This window comes from Bufo gargarizans, chromosome 3 (genome assembly GCF_014858855.1).
Source record: "Bufo gargarizans isolate SCDJY-AF-19 chromosome 3, ASM1485885v1, whole genome shotgun sequence".
Taxonomy (NCBI): Eukaryota; Metazoa; Chordata; class Amphibia; order Anura; family Bufonidae; genus Bufo; species Bufo gargarizans.
Window position 1 is genome coordinate 600628840 of NC_058082.1, and position 20792 is coordinate 600649631.

General features: G+C 44.3%; 1 protein-coding gene across 1 annotated transcript in view; it reads right to left on the reverse strand.

The window, feature by feature from the left end:
• Positions 1 to 503: 503 nt before the first annotated feature.
• The window catches only part of DCBLD2 (discoidin, CUB and LCCL domain containing 2), a 67005-nt gene continuing 46716 nt past the window's right edge, over positions 504 to 20792 (reverse strand). Inside the window, 12 exon segments of the mRNA XM_044284484.1 lie at positions 504 to 1082; positions 2300 to 2425; positions 2575 to 2624; positions 9131 to 9224; positions 12410 to 12538; positions 13065 to 13212; positions 14139 to 14263; positions 16027 to 16180; positions 16182 to 16243; positions 17750 to 17790; positions 18096 to 18229; positions 19899 to 19971. Coding sequence (XP_044140419.1) covers positions 652 to 1082; positions 2300 to 2425; positions 2575 to 2624; positions 9131 to 9224; positions 12410 to 12538; positions 13065 to 13212; positions 14139 to 14263; positions 16027 to 16180; positions 16182 to 16243; positions 17750 to 17790; positions 18096 to 18229; positions 19899 to 19971 — 1567 coding nt within the window. The 3' untranslated portion in view covers positions 504 to 651.

Below are 20792 nucleotides of genomic sequence, written 5' to 3' on the forward strand. Positions count from 1 at the left end.
GCCTACTGCAAACGCCATCATCAGAAACACCAAGAACGTTCTTAGAGGTTTCACTCTTCATATACTGAAATGGTTTGACCGGCCACTGCAGAAGAAGCTGTGGTCACTGACAACATACTAAAACGCCAAAAACGTAGGAGGAAAAAAAAAATAAAAAAAAATCACAGCATGTTTCAGTTTCAGGCGTGGCGCACAGGAGGGCTGACACCACTGCGGGCCAAGGCAGAGCTCAGTAGGATAAACAGGCAGTAAATAAATATTGGCATGTTAATCACAGAACTTCAGATCCCGCGGCATAACAAAAAAAAAAAAAAAAAGAACAAAATTAAATAACAATTGTCAAAGTGGAGATCAGCACCAGAAACAACTTACGAGACCCGACCCGTGATCTGGGGAAGAAGGGGCCGGCGTCACATGTCGCTCCCGTCTTCTGTACACAGCACCCACCCAGTGATCTTGCATATCGGTAAAGGTGTTTTGGTTAAGTAGTTTCGTGTTTCTGCATAAAGCTCGTGAACAGTGGTTTTTACTTCGATTCAAATGATTTGCGACTACAACCTACTTATTGATGGACACACGATGTGCTCAGAGAAAATAAAGCCATTTTGTTCAGAGGAATACATACAGGAGTCCATGCTACTGCGCCGACATTTAAGGAGGGACGTCCTTGCTGGCTTTTGGCTGTGGCACCTGATAAACAGTCTCTTCCACGGCACACGTCCCCGGCGTCACTTTTGGCGTATCATATAGTACCTGCGTGGACGATGAACTGTCTGTCCTAGACACAAGTTTGTTGTAAGTCCCTACTAGCACAGGAGCCTGGCCTCCCGCCCCTTTAAAAGTCGACGTTGAAGGCAGGCACATGGTTCCGGCAGGATGCGCCGACATATCCATGATGATTGGCGTTGCATACTCCGGTCCATTGGTTGGCAGCGGTTCGGCGTAGGCATGGTAAATGTCCTTGTCTGGGGAGTTGTAGGAATCCAGATCGGCATACCCACCTTCTTTACCTTCCTCCGGTTTAAAGGTTGATCTCTGATGTAAGGTGCCAACTGCTCCCCCAACCAGGGGCTGGGCGTATTCTGTAAAAAAAAAAAAAAACATTTTACCTATGAAGAACATTTACCATTTTGTGGAAGTAATGACAACATACATAAAAAAATTTTTTTCCTTTAAATGGCATCTGTCGGCAGAATTGTACCTAAGAAACTGGCTAAGGGCTCACGCACACGGAACACGTTCATTTTTTTACAGGTCCGTATATGGCACCATTCACTTCAATGGGCCCACAAAAAAAAAACAGAAATGACCATGTGCATTCCGTTTCCGTATTTATTCGCATTAAAATAGAACATGTCCTAGTCTCCGTTTTGCAGACAAGGACAGGCATAGATCTGCAAAACGGATGTCATCCGTTTTTTTTTTTGCACTTGTCAGCTGAAGACATCTGTCTTGGTCCCATGTTCATATGTGTCCGTATTGTTGAGAAAAATAAAGTTTTAATATATGCAAATGAGCCTCTAGGAGCAACGGGGGCGTTGTCATTACACCTACAGGCTCTGCTCTCTCTGCACTGTGATTGACAGTGAACACGTCATAACGACTGGTCCTGTCAAAGTACGGAGGGTGCGGCAGCTGCAGAGAGCTGAGCCTCTAGGGGTAACGGCAACAACCCCATTTATCCTAGAGGCTCATTTGCATATATAAAAACATCATTTTTCTTAGCAATGTGGGCACATATGTACACAGAACCAACACAGATGCCAAGACCTTTAAATCCATTGCGACGACTGGAATCCAACTTTTTCCCTCCCTTATACAGAGATGACATAGTGTTTTTTCTCTGCAGAATCCATAAGGCTGTGGTGACATATTATCACTTGAGAGGTGAGACTGCAGGATTATTGAGCTCATTTATCACCTATGGTGAAGAAAAAAAAAAAAGGTTGCATGGTATGTTGCCATCATTGCAAAAAAAGGAAAGGATCGGATTTTTGTTGTTGTTGCTGCAATGGTCACAAGGTCAATCGCCTCTATTCCCATAGGGAAGGGTGAGGTCGGGGTAATCCTATGATGCATGCCTCTATGCCACAACAGGAGTAATTGGCTGCAGACCAAGGCTATTTGGGAGCTCATATTCAGCTTAACAGAAAAATCAGACTAGTATTCCAATGCCTACTTTTGATCCAGCTGCAGAAACGCTCCTTTTCTAACTGATCTGTATATAAATACCATAGAATGTTTGGAAACCTGCTGAGCATATAGGGGAAGTAATACTCCACCGAGCAGAGAACACTACCTGCTGACATGGTGGTCATGTCCCGTGGTCTCAGGCGGCCGACTTCACAGCTGCTGTACCTCACTGGGGTCTCATCGTGTTCAGCTGATTTGGCGGGTAGGAATTGCTTCATTCCTTTCCACCAGCCTGCAGGAAAAGAAGCCAACTTTATGGAATCATTGCTCCCTCGACAGGATTTACAATAAGGGCTCTCCAGTGACAGCATCCAGAGCGGGGACAATGCATAATGTGACATTATGGACCCATTTCTATACATTTATTCCATGATCTTTTACCTGCACGGTCCCAGTATGGCAAGTCATAAGTACCTTCTGTTTTCTTCTTTCTAACAGGGAGGAAAATAAAATAATTATTAGTGGCCTTTAGTGCAGACTATTTAGTGTTAAAAACTAATATTTCATAGACTGTATAAAATATAGCAGTCAGTCTCAGGTGGGAACAGTTCAGAAAAGACATGGCGATTCTGCTTCTCAACTACTATACAATATATATTCCTAGTGGCGTCGCTAGAGGGGGGCGAGGGGGGGCAATTGCCCCCCCTATGTTGTCCCTTGCCCCCCCGGGTGCCCCCCCGCTGATTCCCCAGAGTGAATACTAATGAGCGCTTCCATTATGGAAGCGCTCATTAGTACCGAAGGACCAGGAAGTGGTAAACGCTCTGTACTCACCACTTCCTGGTCCTCGGCTGTCGGCTGTGCAGGGCTGCGCACAGCGTAAGGTCGCTCTGTGACCGCACGCTGTGCGCGCCAGTTTAGAGCACAGTCGACTGAGGAGAAAATGGCAGGCGGCGTCCGTCCAGGAGCAGGAGAGGTAAGTGTTTTTAGTTTTTATTTTATAGAAAATGTGGCTGCTGGGGGCATTATGGGGGTTAATTGGAGGCATATGGGGCATTTGGAGGCATATGGGGGCTAATTGGAGGCATATTTGGGGGCTAATTGGAGGCATATGGGGGCATTTGGAGGCATATGGGGGCTAATTGGAGGCATATTTGGGGGCTAATTGGAGGCATATTTGGGGGCTAATTGGAGGCATATTTGGGGGCTAATAGGAGGCATATGGGGCTAATAGGAGGCATATGGGGCTAATAGGAGGCATATGGGGCTAATATGAGGCATATGGGGGCTAATATGAGGCATATGGGGGCTAATATGAGGCATATGGGGGCTAATATGAGGCATAATGGGGCTAATAGGAGGCATATGGGGGCTAATAGGAGGCATATTTGGGGGCATTTGGAGGCTAATTGGAGGCATATTTGGGGGCTAATTGGAGGCATATTTGGGGCTAATAGGAGGCATATGGGGCTAATAGGAGGCATATGGGGCTAATAGGAGGCATATGGGGCTAATATGAGGCATATGGGGCTAATATGAGGCATATGGGGGCTAATATGAGGCATAATGGGGCTAATAGGAGGCATATGGGGGCTAATAGGAGGCATATGGGGGCTAATAGGAGGCATATGGGGGCTAATAGGAGGCATATGGGGGCTAATAGGAGGCATATGGGGGCTAATAGGAGGCATATGGGGGCTAATTGGAGGCATATGGGGGCTAATAGGAGGCATATGGGGCTAATTGGAGGCATATGGGGGCTAATAGGAGGCATATGGGGCTAATAGGAGGCATATGGGGCTAATTGGAGGCATATGGGGGCTAATAGGAGGCATATGGGGCTAATAGGAGGCATATGGGGGCTAATAGGAGGCATATGGGGGCTAATAGGAGGCATATGGGGCTAATAGGAGGCATATGGGGCTAATAGGAGGCATATGGGGGCTAATAGGAGGCATATGGGGGTTAATTGGAGGCATATGGGGGCTAATAGGAGGCATATGGGGGTTAATTGGAGGCATATGGGGCTAATAGGAGGCATATGGGGGCTAATAGGAGGCATATGGGGGCTAATAGGAGGCATATGGGGCTAATAGGAGGCATATGGGGCTAATAGGAGGCATATGGGGGCTAATAGGAGGCATATGGGGGCTAATAGGAGGCATATGGGGCTAATTGGAGGCATATGGGGCTAATTGGAGGCATATGGGGCTAATAGGAGGCATATGGGGCTAATAGGAGGCATATGGGGTAATTGGAGGCATATGGGGGCTAATTGGAGGCATATGGGGGCTAATTGGAGGCATATGGGGCTAATAGGAGGCATATGGGGGCTAATAGGAGGCATATGGGGGCTAATAGGAGGCATATGGGGCTAATTGGAGGCATATGGGGCTAATTGGAGGCATATGGGGGCTAATTGGAGGCATATGGGGGCTAATAGGAGGCATATGGGGGCTAATAGGAGGCATATGGGGGCTAATAGGAGGCATATGGGGCTAATAGGAGGCATATGGGGGCTAATAGGAGGCATATGGGGGCTAATAGGAGGCATATGGGGGCTAATTGGAGGCATATGGGGGCTAATTGGAGGCATATGGGGGCTAATTGGAGGCATATGGGGGCTAATAGGAGGCATATGGGGGCTAATAGGAGGCATATGGGGCTAATAGGAGGCATATGGGGGCTAATTGGAGGCATATGGGGGCTAATTGGAGGCATATGGGGGCTAATTGGAGGCATATGGGGGCTAATTGGAGGCATATGGGGGCTAATTGGAGGCATATGGGGGCTAATTGGAGGCATATGGGGGCTAATTGGAGGCATATGGGGGCTAATTGGAGGCATATGGGGTCTAATAGGAGGCATATGGGGCTAATAGGAGGCATATGGGGCTAATAGGAGGCATATGGGGGCTAATAGGAGGCATATGGGGCTAATAAGAGGCATAATGGGGCTAATAAGAGGCATAATGGGGGCTAATGAGGCATAAGGGCTGATATGGGGGCTAATGAGGCATAAGGGCTGATATGGGGGCTAATGAGGCATAAGGGCTGATATGGGGGCTAATGAGGCATAAGGGCTGATATGGGGGCTGATATGAGAGGCATAATGAGGGCTAATGAGAGGCATAATGTGTCATCCACAGATGCCCCCATAACAGTGTGTCTTCCACAGATCCACCATAACAGTGCGCCTGTGCACTGACGAGAGACAGAAAGAAGGGGAAAGAATCCGTGGAAGCAAGCAGAGGACGGCACTGCAGACGACTGAATAGCTTCTTTTGTAAGTAAATTGCTTTATTATAACTGTATCCCTGCATATCGCAATTCTCTCGTATTTTGTAATCTTATTGATATATACTTATTTTGTTTGTGCCCCCCCATTTTTGACTGTGGTATCTTTGTGCCCCCCCTATATATTGTTCCTAGAGTCGCCACTGTATATTCCTTATACGTGGCATTAGTGCCGTTTGCCATGCAATAGCTTCTTTTGTCCAGCAGGTGTCGCTGGTGTAGTGCTTGTCAGTAGCAGAGTTTCTCACCTGTCTAACTGTGACTATAAGTACAGACTCCAGGTTACCATCCTGTATTGTATGTAGGACAAACTCCCCAATTTCTCATCACTTCCCCCATAGCCCCTCTTCTAATTAACAGGTATACATAACCCAAATTTTTTTTTACCAATTATAAACAGATACTAATTAAAATTAGTTTTTTCTAGACATTACACTTTTATTTTACATAAAGTTTAAAGAGTAATTTTTTATTATTTATTATTATTTTTTTTGGGGGTGGGGGGGGTCTAAATGCAAAAAACCGCAATTTAAAAAAAAAAAAGATTTTGCAATCAATTTTTACAGCGATCACTGTGTGGTATAAATGACATGTTAACATTATGTCAGTACGATTATGGCAATATTTTACTATACTGCACAATAAAAAGTTATGGGTTTTCTAAGATGGCGTGTCCTCTACATAGTTTATCAGTATGTAATCTGTGGGGGTCTGACACCTGGGACCCTGTTTGCCTTATGAAACAGCTGAACGGCGGGGGCGAGTCAGACAGTGATGACCTATTGGAAGCGTAGGTCATCAGGGAAAAAAAAAAAAAAAAAAAAAAATTGGAAAACCCCATTAATATAAAAATAATTATTTGTTTTTGTGTCACCATATTATGTGTTTTTTTTCACCAATCAACAGATCTGTGCGACGGCTTATTTTTGTGGGAAGATTTGACGTTTTCATTTGTACATTCTGATCATTTTTTTTCCCCATTTTTTTTTGGGTGGCAGGGTGACCAAATGTGGCAGTTTTGGCACTGTTTTTTAACTATATGTGTCAAACTGATCCCATCCAGGTAGTGGCTTCACTTGCGTCTGACCTGGAGGGTGCACTCACAGCACTTGCGAGATCAGCAAATCAAGAATGTACATGGGAACTAGCACCTGACTGGGATGTTCACTTATGTCCTAGGTCGGAAACGCATAAAAACGTTGTCCACATTAGTAAAAGGGAGACCTTTTCTTCCAGGAACAGCTCCACTCTTGTCCAGGTGCTCTGTCTCATACGGCAGCTTACCCTCATGGACACGAGAGGCGCTGCAACTAATGAAGCAGCCAAGTTTTTACCTAATTTTACACAACCCCTTTAAGTGTTCCTCTGCTCAGAGCAGGTGGGAGGTCACCTTTTCAGTAAACACCCAAAAATACCAATCGCACAGCAGTAGAATATCACACTTAGGCCTCTTTTATAAGGGCGTCGCTTGAGAGGGTCCGATAGGATGCGGGTGCTCCGCGGGAAAAATGCGCGATTTTTCCGTGCAAGTGCAAAGCGTTTTAGTGATTTTTGCACGCGCGTGAGAAAAATCTGCATGTTTGGTACCCAGACCCGAACCTGGACTTTTTCACAGAAGTTCAGGTTTGGGTTAGGTGTTGTGTAGATTTTATTATTTTCCCTTATAACATGGTTATAAGGGAAAATAATAGCATTCTGAATACAGAATGCTTAGTAAAATGCCCATTGAGGGGTTAAAAAATAAATAAAATTTAACTCGCCTCATCCATTTGGTCGCGTAGCGGATCTCCTTTTTTTCTTCAGGGCCTGGGTAAAGGACCTTTGATGACGTCACTGCGATCATCACCATGGTGATGGACCATGTGATGAGCGCAGTGATGTCAAAGGGCCTTTATCCAGGTCCTGAAGAAAGAAGAGGAGATCCGCTACGCGACCAAGTGGATGAGGCGAGTTAAATTTGTTTATTATTTTTTAACCCCTAATTTACTTTGCATTCTGTATTAAGAATGCTATTATTTTCCCTTATAACCATGTTATAAGGGAAAATAATAAAGATCGGGTCCCCATCCCGATAGTCTCCTTAGCAACCGTGTGTGAAAAATCGCATCTGCACTTGCTTGCAATTTCCTAGGTTGGGCATCAGAGCTCAGTGGTTAGAGTTTTAGAGTTCTAGCTTTGCACCGCATGGATTCTGGATTGGAGTCTAGATTTGTATGTTCTCCTTGTAATTGCGCGAGTTCTCTGGTATCCTCCAATATCGCAAACACACACACATATGTTAGGGTACTTTCACACTTGCGGCAGGACGGATCCGACAGGGTGTTCACCCTGTCGGATCCGCCCTTCCGCTATTTGCCGTGCCGCCGGTCCGTCCCCATTGACTATAATGGGGACGGGAGTGGAGCTTCGGCACAGCAGTTCGCAGTGAGAGGCCGCCGGACTAAAAAGTCGGACATGCAGGACTTTTAGTCTGGCGGCCTTTCGTGGTACACTGCCGTGCTGCGCCGGAGCTCCGCCCCCATTAAAGTCAATGGGGACGGAGCGGCGGTCTGGCGGCACTGCGAAATAGCGGAAGGACGGATCCGACAGGGTGAACAGCCTGTCGGATACATCCTGCCGCAAGTGTGAAAGTACCCTTAAAGGAAACAGGTCATCAACTTTATGCTGTCCATACCAACGGCAGTATAAAGTAGAGACAGGTGAGTGGATTTCAGTGATCTGTCATTTATAAGTTAAAAGTAAGTTGTTGCCGAGAACCAACATCACAATCATTGCAGACTGGGCCTGGAAAAGAGTCACGGCCACCTGAGAAGAGTCCTGGTTATTCATGAAGTCCTGCTCTCCTGCCCACCTGCTGATGACTGACCGTCTAATACCTAGTTTTCTCCCTTTCTCTCTAGGAGAGAACTGCCAATCAGCAGCAGATGGGTGAGTGCAGGAGATTAGGAATAACCAGGACTCTACTCAGGTAGATTTGACTGTATTCAAGGCCCGAGTGACACACCACTGAAATCAGCATTTCTGTCACTATTCTATGCTGCCCTCAGTGAGATCAGCATAAAGTTGATGACCGATTTCCTTAAAAGGGGTTTCCAGGGCTCAATATATTGATCAATGTCAGATCGGTGGGGGTCTGACTCTCGGCAGCACAGATCAGCTGTGTGACGGATTCTGAGGCCTATTCCCCAGCCAGTGACGTCAAGTCCATCGGTCCCATGGCGCTTGCGCAGCTCAGTCCCATTCAAGTGAATCGGATTCAGCTGCAATACCAAGCACAGCCACTATACAATGTACGGCGCTGTGTTTCGTACACTAGGGAGAGGCCTCTACAAAGAGGTGATTGGTAAAGGTGCTGGGAGTCGTACTCCCACCAAAATCACATAATGGAGGAAAGGTCATCAGTATTTAAATTTAGAAAAATGTGTTTCCTATGAAATTGCCTCTAGTGTGCGAGATACGGGAATAGATTGTGGGCCCCACTGAGAACAGAGGCCGACAAATCACTGTATAGCAGGAAATAAACGTAATCTAATCCTTATAATAAGCACCAGGCAGTTTGTGATGAACACTAATAGTGGAATACCTGATCTGGGATTATAGAAGGTTGACCATAGGAATTGTTCCTCTAGGGAAGCAGTGTGATCCCTCCTCTCCAATACACAAGCTTATAACACAATACAACGAGTCAAAATCGGACCAACCTGTTTCTCCAGTGCCAGGCGCAAACAAGCAGCACGATGATGCTGGTGCAGACCATGACTAACGCAGGGACCAGGATGGCTGCCAGGGGTACATCTGCAATCCATTAAAAAGAAGAACAGAGCGGCTTACACGCTGGTCACAGACCACATTCTTGTGTAGGTGATGAAGGAGTAACATCTTCCCCGTCACCAGTGTAACAAAAGCAATCAATTCACACCACACACAGCAAAAATCAGCTGCAACAGACTGATAACATGGAGGCAAAAGAAATGAATCCCTGTTAGTAGTAATATCTAAAAAAAATATCTGTAAGGCCTTGTTCACATCTGTTTCAGAGATCTGTCGCAAATGCAGCTGTCGGCTGGACAAAAAAATCCCAGCATGCAACGATTTATGTCTGGCTGAAACCTGGCATTTATGGAAAAAAATAAAAACAAAATAAAATCTGCCAGCTCACCACCAGACCCCATTGCAGTCAATGGGGGATCTGGTGGTGAAGGTAGAGGATCCAGCACGGCAGGATCCGTGAGATTCGGAGGCTACTCTGTGCCAAAACAGAGATGTGAACGAGGTCTAAGGGTCCATTCACACGTCCGTTTTTTCTTTCCTGATCTGTTCCGTTTTTTGCAGAACAGATCAGGACCAGATCAGGACCCATTCATTTTCAATGGGTCCTGGAAAAAAATCGGACAGCACAATGTGTGCTGTCCGTTTCCGTTGTTCCGTTCCGCATGTCCGTTTAAATATAAAACATGTCCTATTATGTTCCTGAAAAATCGGATCCTGGTACAATGCAAAGTCAATGGTTCCGCAAAAAACGGAAGACATTCGGATGTCATTCCGTATGTCTTCCGTTTTTTGCGGAATCCGTTCCTGGAAACACATAGCAATTTTTTTTTAATTTTTTTATTTTATTTTTTTTTCAAAGAAATCCAAACAACTTTATTTGATTATTGAAATGTATACATGTTTCCGTTTTTTTGCGGATCCGCAAAAAACGGATGACATACGGAAACATTTTCAGGAACAACGGATCCGCAAAAAACGGACCGAAATTCGGATTATAGAAAAATACTGACGTGTGAATGTAGCCTAACTTCTACGTCCAGGTTGGCATTTTCCATGACCTCAGTAAGATGGTGTGTAAATCCGATGGTGTGCACACGACCACCTGTATTTTGCGGTCCGCAAAAAATAATGATGACGTAATGGCACTTGGTACAGCCACTTGTGGGGCATAATTGTGCCTTTTCCTGACATATTACAAATAAGTATTGTATTGAGCAGAAGGTATAATGTGGTATAACCTGTGGCATTGGTCTTTCCATCAAAACTTTGGAAATGTGTCATAACCTAAAGGATCCCATTATAAATCAACAGGCTATGATTATAGTGTGAATAGAGCTCAAGTCAATTCACATTGTACTGCCGTTTACATTTCGGATAAGCGTTTTAATATAATATGAATCTGTATCAGTTGTATACAGTATTTGTGGACTATAAGACGCACCTATTTCCCAGGAAAAATCCCTGCATCTTACAGTCTGCCGTGAGGGTGCTCCAGCAATGCCAGACTGCTTCTTTAATGATCCAGCAGAACACTCATACACACGGTGCTCTGATGGATCGATGAGACAGCTGCTGACTGCTCTCTTTCCTTGCCCGACACAATCCATGTGATCAGTGTAGACAGGAGAGGAGAGAAAGATCATTTAGCTCAGGCATGCTCAACCTGCGGCCCTCCAGCTGTTTCAAAACTACAACTCCCATTATTCCCTGACAGCCTACAGATATCATCCTATAGAAGGGAATTGTGGGAGCTGTAGTTTTAAAACAGCTGGAGGGCTGCAGGTTGAGCATCCCTGATTTAGCTCATGGAGAGGACTGTGAGAAACACCTCCCTCCTCACGCTGAAGGTCCCCTGGCAGCAGGGAAATACACGAAAGCTCTTGACTTAGTGTAGCTAAAGGACTTTTGATGATGTCACCAGTGGGAGGAGTCAGACCAATAGGATGATGACTTCACAGTAGGTACCGTATTGTACACTGCAACTTGCGCTGCTGATACTCCTATCATGTCACCACATGCGCCATTGCTGTATGTTTCAATGGTCAAAAAAGATGACACACTAGGATTAACGGGAGCTGACCATAAACTGTTAACTCTCTCTATCCTAGACCATTAAGAGTTAGCGACATTGACCAGTCCATTTCATTAAATTACCAGGGAATTTCCTGTTGTCTAAACCTGAGTGGAGGCGTCTTATAGTCCAAAAATACAGGTATTTATGTTTCATGCTTCAGTATCACTAAGAGATTTGATCTGTAGGGGTGCAATCTCTAGGACCCCACCCATCCTGAGAATAAAGGGGCCACAGTGCTGGTTTAGTGCTACGTTTCTTTCTATGCAGTCCCACCGGGCCACCAGTCTTTGCAGGAAACTTTCAATTGAATGGGTTTTTGCGTCAGATCCCTGCACAGTGACTGGCGGTGGGTCCTCCACAAATAATAAAATGATTGCATAACCCAGCATACCATTATGGTTGCAGAGTTGCAGTAACCAGACACGGCCACTATGCAGTGCATGGTGCTGTGGTGTTCCAGTGCTGCAGCTAGTAAAAACACCTGATCGGCAGGGGTGTCGGGAGTCAGGTCTCTGCCCATCTGATATTGATGACCTAACCCAAGCATAGATCAGGCCTGGACAAAATCTTTTAAGCCTAACATACATATGGGCAATACTGCATGGACATACCATCTGCAAAACCATTAAGAGGAGAGTTCCATGCAAATTAATCTTCTGACGTGCCATAAAGACGAGGATGATAGCGGGGTCGTAGTCATGATTCCCCTCTACAGTGAGCACTTTATATTACAAAGGATAACCCCTATTTCAATGCATTAAAATGAGTCCATAAGCAGGAATACTGAGAATGTGCTTCTAAATATACGGGTCTGTAAGACATGTGCATAAGGTAAGGAGTGGAAAATCCCAAAATCCAAAAAGGTACAACCCAAGCCCTGCAGGGAATGACACAGTTAAGGAGGATCCATAGGCCTGCTGAGGATGAGTCAGTCCGTTCAGCAGAGTTCACAGCGCTCTGATGTCAGCCCTGACATTCCTGAGCCGGAGGCAGGCAGCAAACTATCCAAACCCTTCAATGGTTTTTAGGTGCGTCACGCTACAAGCTGAACACAGCCTCTCTGCACTGAATGCTGAAGAGCCAAACACTCAGACACCGTCAAGCCTGCACGATGCGTTCCATGTAAGAGTGTTACCTTTGGTAATATCTGGCGTCACCGTCGTGTTCTTGATCTCAGGAGGAGGGGTTGTCTTGTCCACTGGGAGCGGGTTGTGTTTGGCACGCGGCACAAATGCTGGAGGAGCTGTTAGTTTTGGAATGGACGCTTATAAAAAGGCAAAAAAAAACCAACATACATAGAAATTAAAATCTGTTGTCCTGTAGATGTATACACAGTACAGAACCTGAAACATTATAGTTTTAGATGTTTTATCCGTTGTGCTCATTTGGCATCCATGGTTCTTCTGACGGATCGGAATAACGGAAAACAAAACAGTGATGAGAACCCGGCCTAAATAACGGATTCCACTGGCAATGAAAGCCAACCCTGGGGTTACAGGGGCCAGACCCTATTACGACCCTCTTGGTCGGCTTGTATTTACAAGGGCAGAGAACCCTTTACCAAGAAGGAGAATGCAATATATTTCAAGAACTAGACCAGGCATCCTCAAACTGCGGCCCACCAGCTGTGGCAAAACTACAACTCCCAGTATACCCGAACAGCCTACAGGTATCAGCCTACAGCAGGGCATTGTGGGAGTTGTAGTTTTACAACAGCTGGAGGGCCGCAGTTTGAGGATGCCTGAACTAGACAGACCCCGCTCATCATACACAGAGAAACGGTCTCTTACCAGGTATGAACTGGCACCCAAGCAGCTCCACTTTCATGGCAATCTTCTGGTTCCAGCTTGTGGGTCTGATCTTCACAAACCTTGCCACTATGGGAGGAATTAAGTTGTTTCGGACTTCTTGGAAGTAGTCAGAGTTTGCTTGAAATACCTGCAATGTGGAATATGGGGCAAGATAATCAATGGAAATTTTGGTCAGGCGATTAGGTTATTGGGTAGACTGATCTATGTATTACATAGAGCCTAACGCATGTCAAAATCTACATCCAGAATGGCCTTTAGGCTTATGGATTATGTCCAAGATGTAGAAATGAATTAGGGTTTGAAACACCTCCAGTGGCATTATCCCAAATAATTTCACTAGTAGAACAAGACTTTACAAAGCATAAATATCTTCAAATTTATTAAAGGCTATGGACACCTGAGAATTTTTTTTACAAGGGGATTCTACTCATTTTGGGCAAAAAAATAAAAATCCAACTGGTCTTTATTAAAAATGTTTAGTCGTTTCTCAGATACAAGGGAGAAAATTAAGTCTGCCTGTGAGCTGTCAGTTTGTTTTCTTTCAATCCAGTCATCTGATGGCTCATGTGTAGCTCTGATCTCAAAACACTTATTTAAGCCATAGTTTTATCAGTTTGATAAGAACTGAGCCGTTATGAGGTCAGGAGATCAGAGATGAGAGCTACACATGATGGGATTCAAAGAAAACAGACTGCGACTGCTTGCAAATAGACTGATTTTTAACCCTTGTAACTCAGAAACGGATGCATTTTTTTTATAAAGACCAATTGAAAAAAATAGTTTTTAGCTCCAAATGAGTAAAATGCAATCATAAGAAAATGGCCCCGTAGCCTTTAAACTCTGTGCTCCCCACCACACTCCAACAGAGCCTGCTACATGTGCAGCAGATGGCACCAAGGGGTTCATAATGGAGTAATTGTCCATTACGAGTAATACGATCACTGGCATTTACCGGTCTGGGGTCAACCAGTCTATTACATCTACAATCCTGACAATGATGATTTTATATAGTGCATTTCTTTCATGAACCTCTTAAGACATGGCTAACTTTACCTTGTCTCTGTCCACGTTGGGCTCTCTGTACATTGTCCACTTTGCACCATCTTCACTGTACTCCATTTTATATGCTGTAACATAGTAATTGTGGGTGGACATTGTGGATCCAGTGGTTAGGATACCTATCAGAGGGAAGGATTTCATAGGTAAGAATTCTATTTTGCAGAGTTTAAAATTATTTTACAATTTGCAATATACCATTATTAATCTTCCAGCTTTGTCTCGTCGCCTGCCTCTCCTGCCGACATTGCACCCTCCTCCTGAGCACTTAAAGGGGTTGTCTCATCACAGACAATGGGGGCATATCACTAGGATATGCCCAAATTGGTCTTATAGGTGCTGGGACCCACACCTATATTTGGAATGGAGCCCCACAAAGTGGTGGCTGGAGGACTCTGGTCCGGCCACCACCAAGCGCTCTCCCCATGGAAGTGAATGGGAGCACACTGCACATGACCGGCCACCGTTCCCATTCACTTCTATAGGCTTGACGGAAATAACCGACCCAGCGCGCGGGTATTTTCAGCGGCCCCATAAAAAAAAAAAGAATGGAGGGCGGCTGCGCATGCACCCTCTATCACTATCGAGGCTCCGCCCCCGATATAGGTGTGGGTCCCAGCGGTGGGACCCACACCTACAAGACAATGGGGGCATATCCTAGCACTAGGCCCCATTGTCTGAAATGGAACAACCCCTTTAAAAGGTGAAATAACCTGCCTGGAAGTTCTCTTTATCTACCATCAATCTCCGTTAGCGAGAACAGCCCCTGATAGACATGAGATGAGCAAAGCGACTTTAGATGCTACATCCGAAGTTGCTTCGCTAAAAAATTCGTTATAATACTGTTCAGAGATTCATCTCTGTACAGTATTAGAATGTATGGGCTCCGATGAGCCGAAGTAAGTCATTCATGAAGTCTTGTGAGACTTCGGGTCCAAGGTACCACTCGGAACAGAAGCCAAAGCTCGGGTTCAAGTTTTGAAGTGGTTTTTCACTGTAATAAATTACCAAAGTTATTCAACGAAGTCAAACGCGACTTTGTGAATAACTTACTTTGGCTCATCAGAGCCCGTACATTCTAATACTGTATGGACACTAATCTCTGTACAGTATTATAACACATTTTTAGCGAAGCGGCTTCGGATGTAGCATCTCTATTAGGCATCTCGCACGTAGTCTCCTAGATGCCACCAAGGGTTGCAGTGATTCAGACTGATACAGAAGCACTTTTTGTTTTTAACTTGTTGACGTTTTTTCTATTTGGTGACAACTATTGGAGGCAATATTTGACTAAAGAGGCATTTCGTGTGTAAACCTTAGTTTCAGAGTGCATAGGGACACCCACCAACTGGTAATATCTAGTTGTCAGTTTATTTTGATATTTTTAATTGGAATAACAGAGGAATGGCACAAGACAGGTGCAAGAAAAGATGCTCCAGAACTGTTAGTAGAAGAAGAATTATTTACTGTCAGGAGAGCAGACAGGTCCTCTTTAACGCCACTGGGGTGGCATTTGGACATTATGGAATTGTGCGTTTTGTTTTGAGTGGTGGGGGTGTCATTAAGAGTAGTTTGTATATGTTAGAACAACTGGTATATGGTCACGGCAGGGACTGGTACTACTCAGGTATATCTGGGGTTTCCGAGCTGGCTCCTTGACCTGGAGAAGGATTTGTGCAGGTCAGGGGTAAGTAATTTTATTTTACAAGGGTGTCAGTCTTACACCCCTCTGTGGTTTACAATGCGCAGTATGATTTTTAGTTGAGACCCCTTAAGAGCACTGCTACCTTATGCAACAGTCGTGCCGCTGTATTGAAACTTGTAAGGCTATGAATATGGAAATCTCCACCACAATGCCAGGAAAAGTATGAAGGTTTGTACAGACCTGTGACTTTTGTCAGCTTGTTCAGATCGATCTGCAGCCACTGGTGCTCATCGCTGGGTGATGCAGCCCAGGCGGGCCCCTGTTTTTTCAGTCTGGCCCTCTCAGGCTTCCATATATTAATCTGCCCTGCAAGGTCTGTCCATTCCAGAACCGACTGAGGCGGTTATTTGAGAATCAGGAATAGCCCCGTTTTCCATTCCCAAAAATCCATAGCAGCCTATAGAAAAATCACGATCACATATATATATATTTTTTTTAAATGTACATTTTATGTGAATTTCCACATCTCTATTGAGGCTAGTACTGCATAGTGTGGTGACCCAATATGGGCAGATATCAATGTAACCTCCACAAATTACAACCTATACTTCAAAATCGGAGCGGGAAGCGAGACACATCTAGTGCAAATTTACAGAAATCTGGAGAAAGTCTAGCACCCAAGTTGTGCTTATAAATGAAATCTGTGTCTTAGGATCTGCTTACATATGCGTTGGAACCTCATTTGGTAATTTTGTCAGATTTGATGGAAAAAATAGCGATGTATACGGTGCTTCTCTTGCTGTCACACCACCAGAATCCAAGATGGAACCCACAGGACCCCATTATAAAAGTCAATGTGTCCTCTGGGACCCACTGGGATTCACTGTACCATGGATACGGCACAGCATCGTGGCCTTTGTAAGAGGGTTTGTACCCGTGAAAAAATATTCTAGTTTTCAAATCAGCACCTGGATCTGAATTTTTTTGTAATTGCATGTAACAATATTAAAATTTAGCATAGCCACCAAGTTATTCAAAAGAAATGTATCTGTATAGCGCCACCTTCTATTTCTTTGATCTGCTCACTGAGAAGGCCGCACATGCTCAGTTTCATCCTTCAACTGCCTCCTGAGCTGTGATAGGTAGAGCATGGACACGCCCCCTTAGCTCTAGCAGAAAAGACCCTCCCCTTGAGCTGTCAGCTTGATATAAATCTAGCAGAGCAATGAATGGGGAGATCTCTGGATCCATGTGCGGTACAGGGCTGGTTCTAGCTTTGTTAGAAAGAGGTAGTAATTTTCTATTGATCTCTCTGATGTTTATATTTTTTACGTTAGTCATGGTATAACCCCTTTAATCGGAATGTATCATCAGAAAATGACCTAAATCTTTTTAGACTAGTGATTTTTTTAAAATTTATTCTCTATGTCACCATCTATATTTAAAAAATAAATAAAAATAATTGTAAAAACATGAATCCAACATGCAGTTTTCACGCTGACCACTAGACCAAAAATAAGTCAAAACTTCCTACCATTTGACAGCAGCCAGATGGGCCAAAGACAATGACTTTGTTAACTTCTATGGGAGAGTCAGAAGGGAGCGGATAAGCTCAGATATTACCTTTTGTGACTGGTGGATCCTGTGTCATCATTATAGAGGTGCTATCTGTCATTGTAATTCTGTCTGTGATAATGAGATGACTGCTGAAAAGTTACGTGTACAGAACAGGAAGTCCCAACATATTTTATGCCTAGCAGTCAGTGTGAAAACTGCATAATTTTAAAAATTACTTAAGGAAAAAAAAAATATATATAAAAAAAGTAAATTGAACAAAAAATTGTGATTTTAAACAACTGGTCATTTTCTGATGACACATTCCTTGTAATCTTTCAAAGCAGTCAACTGAAAAGGAGTCTGAGTATTACCATTACTTTATTATAGCAATGAATAATATACATACCACTAGTCTTGAATGTGAAGAGTGTAGATGACAAAGAGCCCCTTTAAGAAGAAAAAATATATAAAATAACAGGCCTTTAATATTATTAGGTCCCAGAAAAATCCCTCCAAACATTTTATTTGGTACTTTTGAAACTGCATAATTTTTCTAAGACTTTCCAATAGTTAAAACACTCTGATCATACAGAATCTGCAAAACTTCTGCTCTTTGTCCGCAGCAAGGATCCTGCAGGTCAGTGACAGGACCGGCATCCAGTTTTACAGCAATTCTGTGTCCAATCATTTTACATGCACAGTTTGCCAATGACCGAGAATAAAGGGAACAGAGGACTACTACTAATACTCACGTCGTAGATGTAACATTGTTTGCCTGAGCAGTGTCATAATACGCAATGCCGTTACTGATCACAACGCTTATTGGTCCTCCGAGTGCGTTAGACACCACCCCTGCATGTATCCCCGCCATGCACAGCAACGATGACTGAAAAATAACATATCTTCAATACACATGAGCAGATGGAATAACCACTCTTCATATTATACTGTCACACTACTACCAGGAGAAGCCGTGCAACCAGCATCACCAAGACATGCTATCACATACTGCATACCACCACAGCAGCACAGAGGATCATTGGTTGGCTATACTGGCTACAGGTATATTCATAGTGTGTGCTGTGATCAAATTACTAAAAATATGTGAATGCATAAGAAATAATAGTAACAAAAAATAAAATGACAAAAAAATAAAATAATTGGGATCAATGAGGCACAGGATATTACTGTCCAACAAACTGCAGACAAGTGACGCCAGCCATATTAAACAGGAGGCAAATAGAGGTACAGTAGGGTCCCGAAGATGTCCCTAGCCATGTGCATAAAGCCCCTAGACTAGGACAGCTCATCACCATTATACTTAGTCTCCACCGTACAAAGCCAGAAGGTGCAGTCTCAGAGATGATAGTCGTTATGGAGGTGGACGGGATCTTTTACATACAGTAACTATGGGTTTGTGCTATGCATTGGGCGCAGCACTGTGATGACACACATGGCATATCATATACAAAGCATTTACTGTAATATCACATGCACAATGGTCATGAACTCTGAACTTTTCAACTGTGAAATTTTTCGGGATAACACAATAAAGGCCATCAGTAATTCCATCAGTTTAATGAGTGTAAAGTGCCTGCGTGTGTGGAGGCCCTGGCCGCCCGGCATTCCTAGACACATACATCTGATGCACTGGGAAAAAGCTTATAAGACTTGACAGCTCCCAACCTAGAGAGCAATTGCTTTGATTACCAAGTTCTCAAGTAAAGTTTCTTCAAGGTAAACTAAACTTTATAACGACTACACAACTTAGGGAAAGCTATTCCCATCTTGCAAAGTCATGGTGTATCACTGGGAGAAGCCATTATTTTATGATCTGTAGAGGTCCCACCACTGGGAAGAATGAAGGTGCTGCGTCCTCAAAATTTTCCTTGCACAGCTGGATAGTTGAATGTGCCATCTCCATTGGTTTAAATGAGATCGCGCTGTAGCTTCCTGCACAGCAGGTGGTTGGACGCCACTCTGTAGGGAAAAACAGGGGACACCAAACTAAACCAGTTCTGCAGGCCCTTCGTTCTCAGGCCGGTGGGAAGTCCCAAGGTGGGGCCTTTAGCAATCATAGTGCTCATCTTCAGGACAAGTCAAACTTGGACCAGAGGGGGTCTGATTTCCGGCACCCCCGCTGTTTTAAGAGGCTCCGGTGAGTGCTGTGGCCTCTTCCTAGGCCAGTGACGTCACATTCATCGGTCACATGGCCTCTTCCTAGGCCAGTGACATCACATTCATCGGTCACATGGCAGCTCAGTCCCATGTAACCCAGCCATGTAGATCGCTGAGTTAGCTATGCTGTGAGGAGGCCGCCGCGATCACTGGTGCTGGAAGTTGCACCTCCACCATCAGATATTGATGAACTATCCAAGAGGACAGGCCATCAATAATGTATTCCTGGAAAACTCATTTAAAGAATGAATTAAAAATGGTATTACAGCCATTTCATCAGAGGGAAATACAGGTGTACATGGTACATAGGGAAAGGAACCTATAGGTTCCTACAGAAAGTTGTACAATCAAGAGCGAAAAAAAATATATATACATACATCTCTGTAACCAACTGGGATAGTTCCTGAGATTTCTCCAAAAGGTGTCAGACAACCGGCCGGACAGTACTTTCTGCAAGATTTATGAAAAAAAAAAAAAAAAAGGTACTTTGTTGCACAGCCTAGATAGTATTACTTATGGTGACAGCAAGCAAAACTTATCCCGAGAGAACAGCTACCCACTAATAGTTTAAAAGGGTTCTCTGGGAATTAAGAAAAGGAAAATACTTAAAGGGGTTCTGCACTTTCAATTAACTGATGATCTATCCTCTGGATAGATCATCAGCTTCTGATCGGCGGGGGTCCGACACCCGGGACCCCCGCCGATCAGCTGTTTGAGAAGGCAGCTAGCCGCGCCCACTCTAGTTGATACAAGTCGTGACGTCAGTGGGCGGGCGGCCAGGCGGTAAACAGTGAGAAGGCCGCAGCGCTGCTGGAGCGCCGCTGCCTTCTCAAACAGCTGATCGGCGGGGGTCCCGGGTGTCGGACCCCCGCCGATCAGAAGCTGATGATCTATCCAGAGGATAGATCATCAGTTAATTGAAAGTTCAGAACCCCTTTAAATATTGCTTTATGATGAATATATTCCCAAATACATTTCATTAGTTAGAATTGTTCGTTTTGTCTGGGGAGCAATCATTACCGAGTTCGGTAAAAGGTTTCTTACATTACAAATTAATTCCTGAAGTTATTACCCGAAGTCCCGGGAGACTTCTCAAAGTAATAACTTTGGCTCATAGGAGCCAATACATTCTAATACTGTACTGAGCGCTCGCTCCGTACAGTATTCTAACAAATTTTTGGGCGAATCGACTTCGGATGTTTCATCCAAAGTCGATTCGCTCATCCCTAATTATGATCCTGAACAGAGATTCAGCTGAAGATCATCTTAAA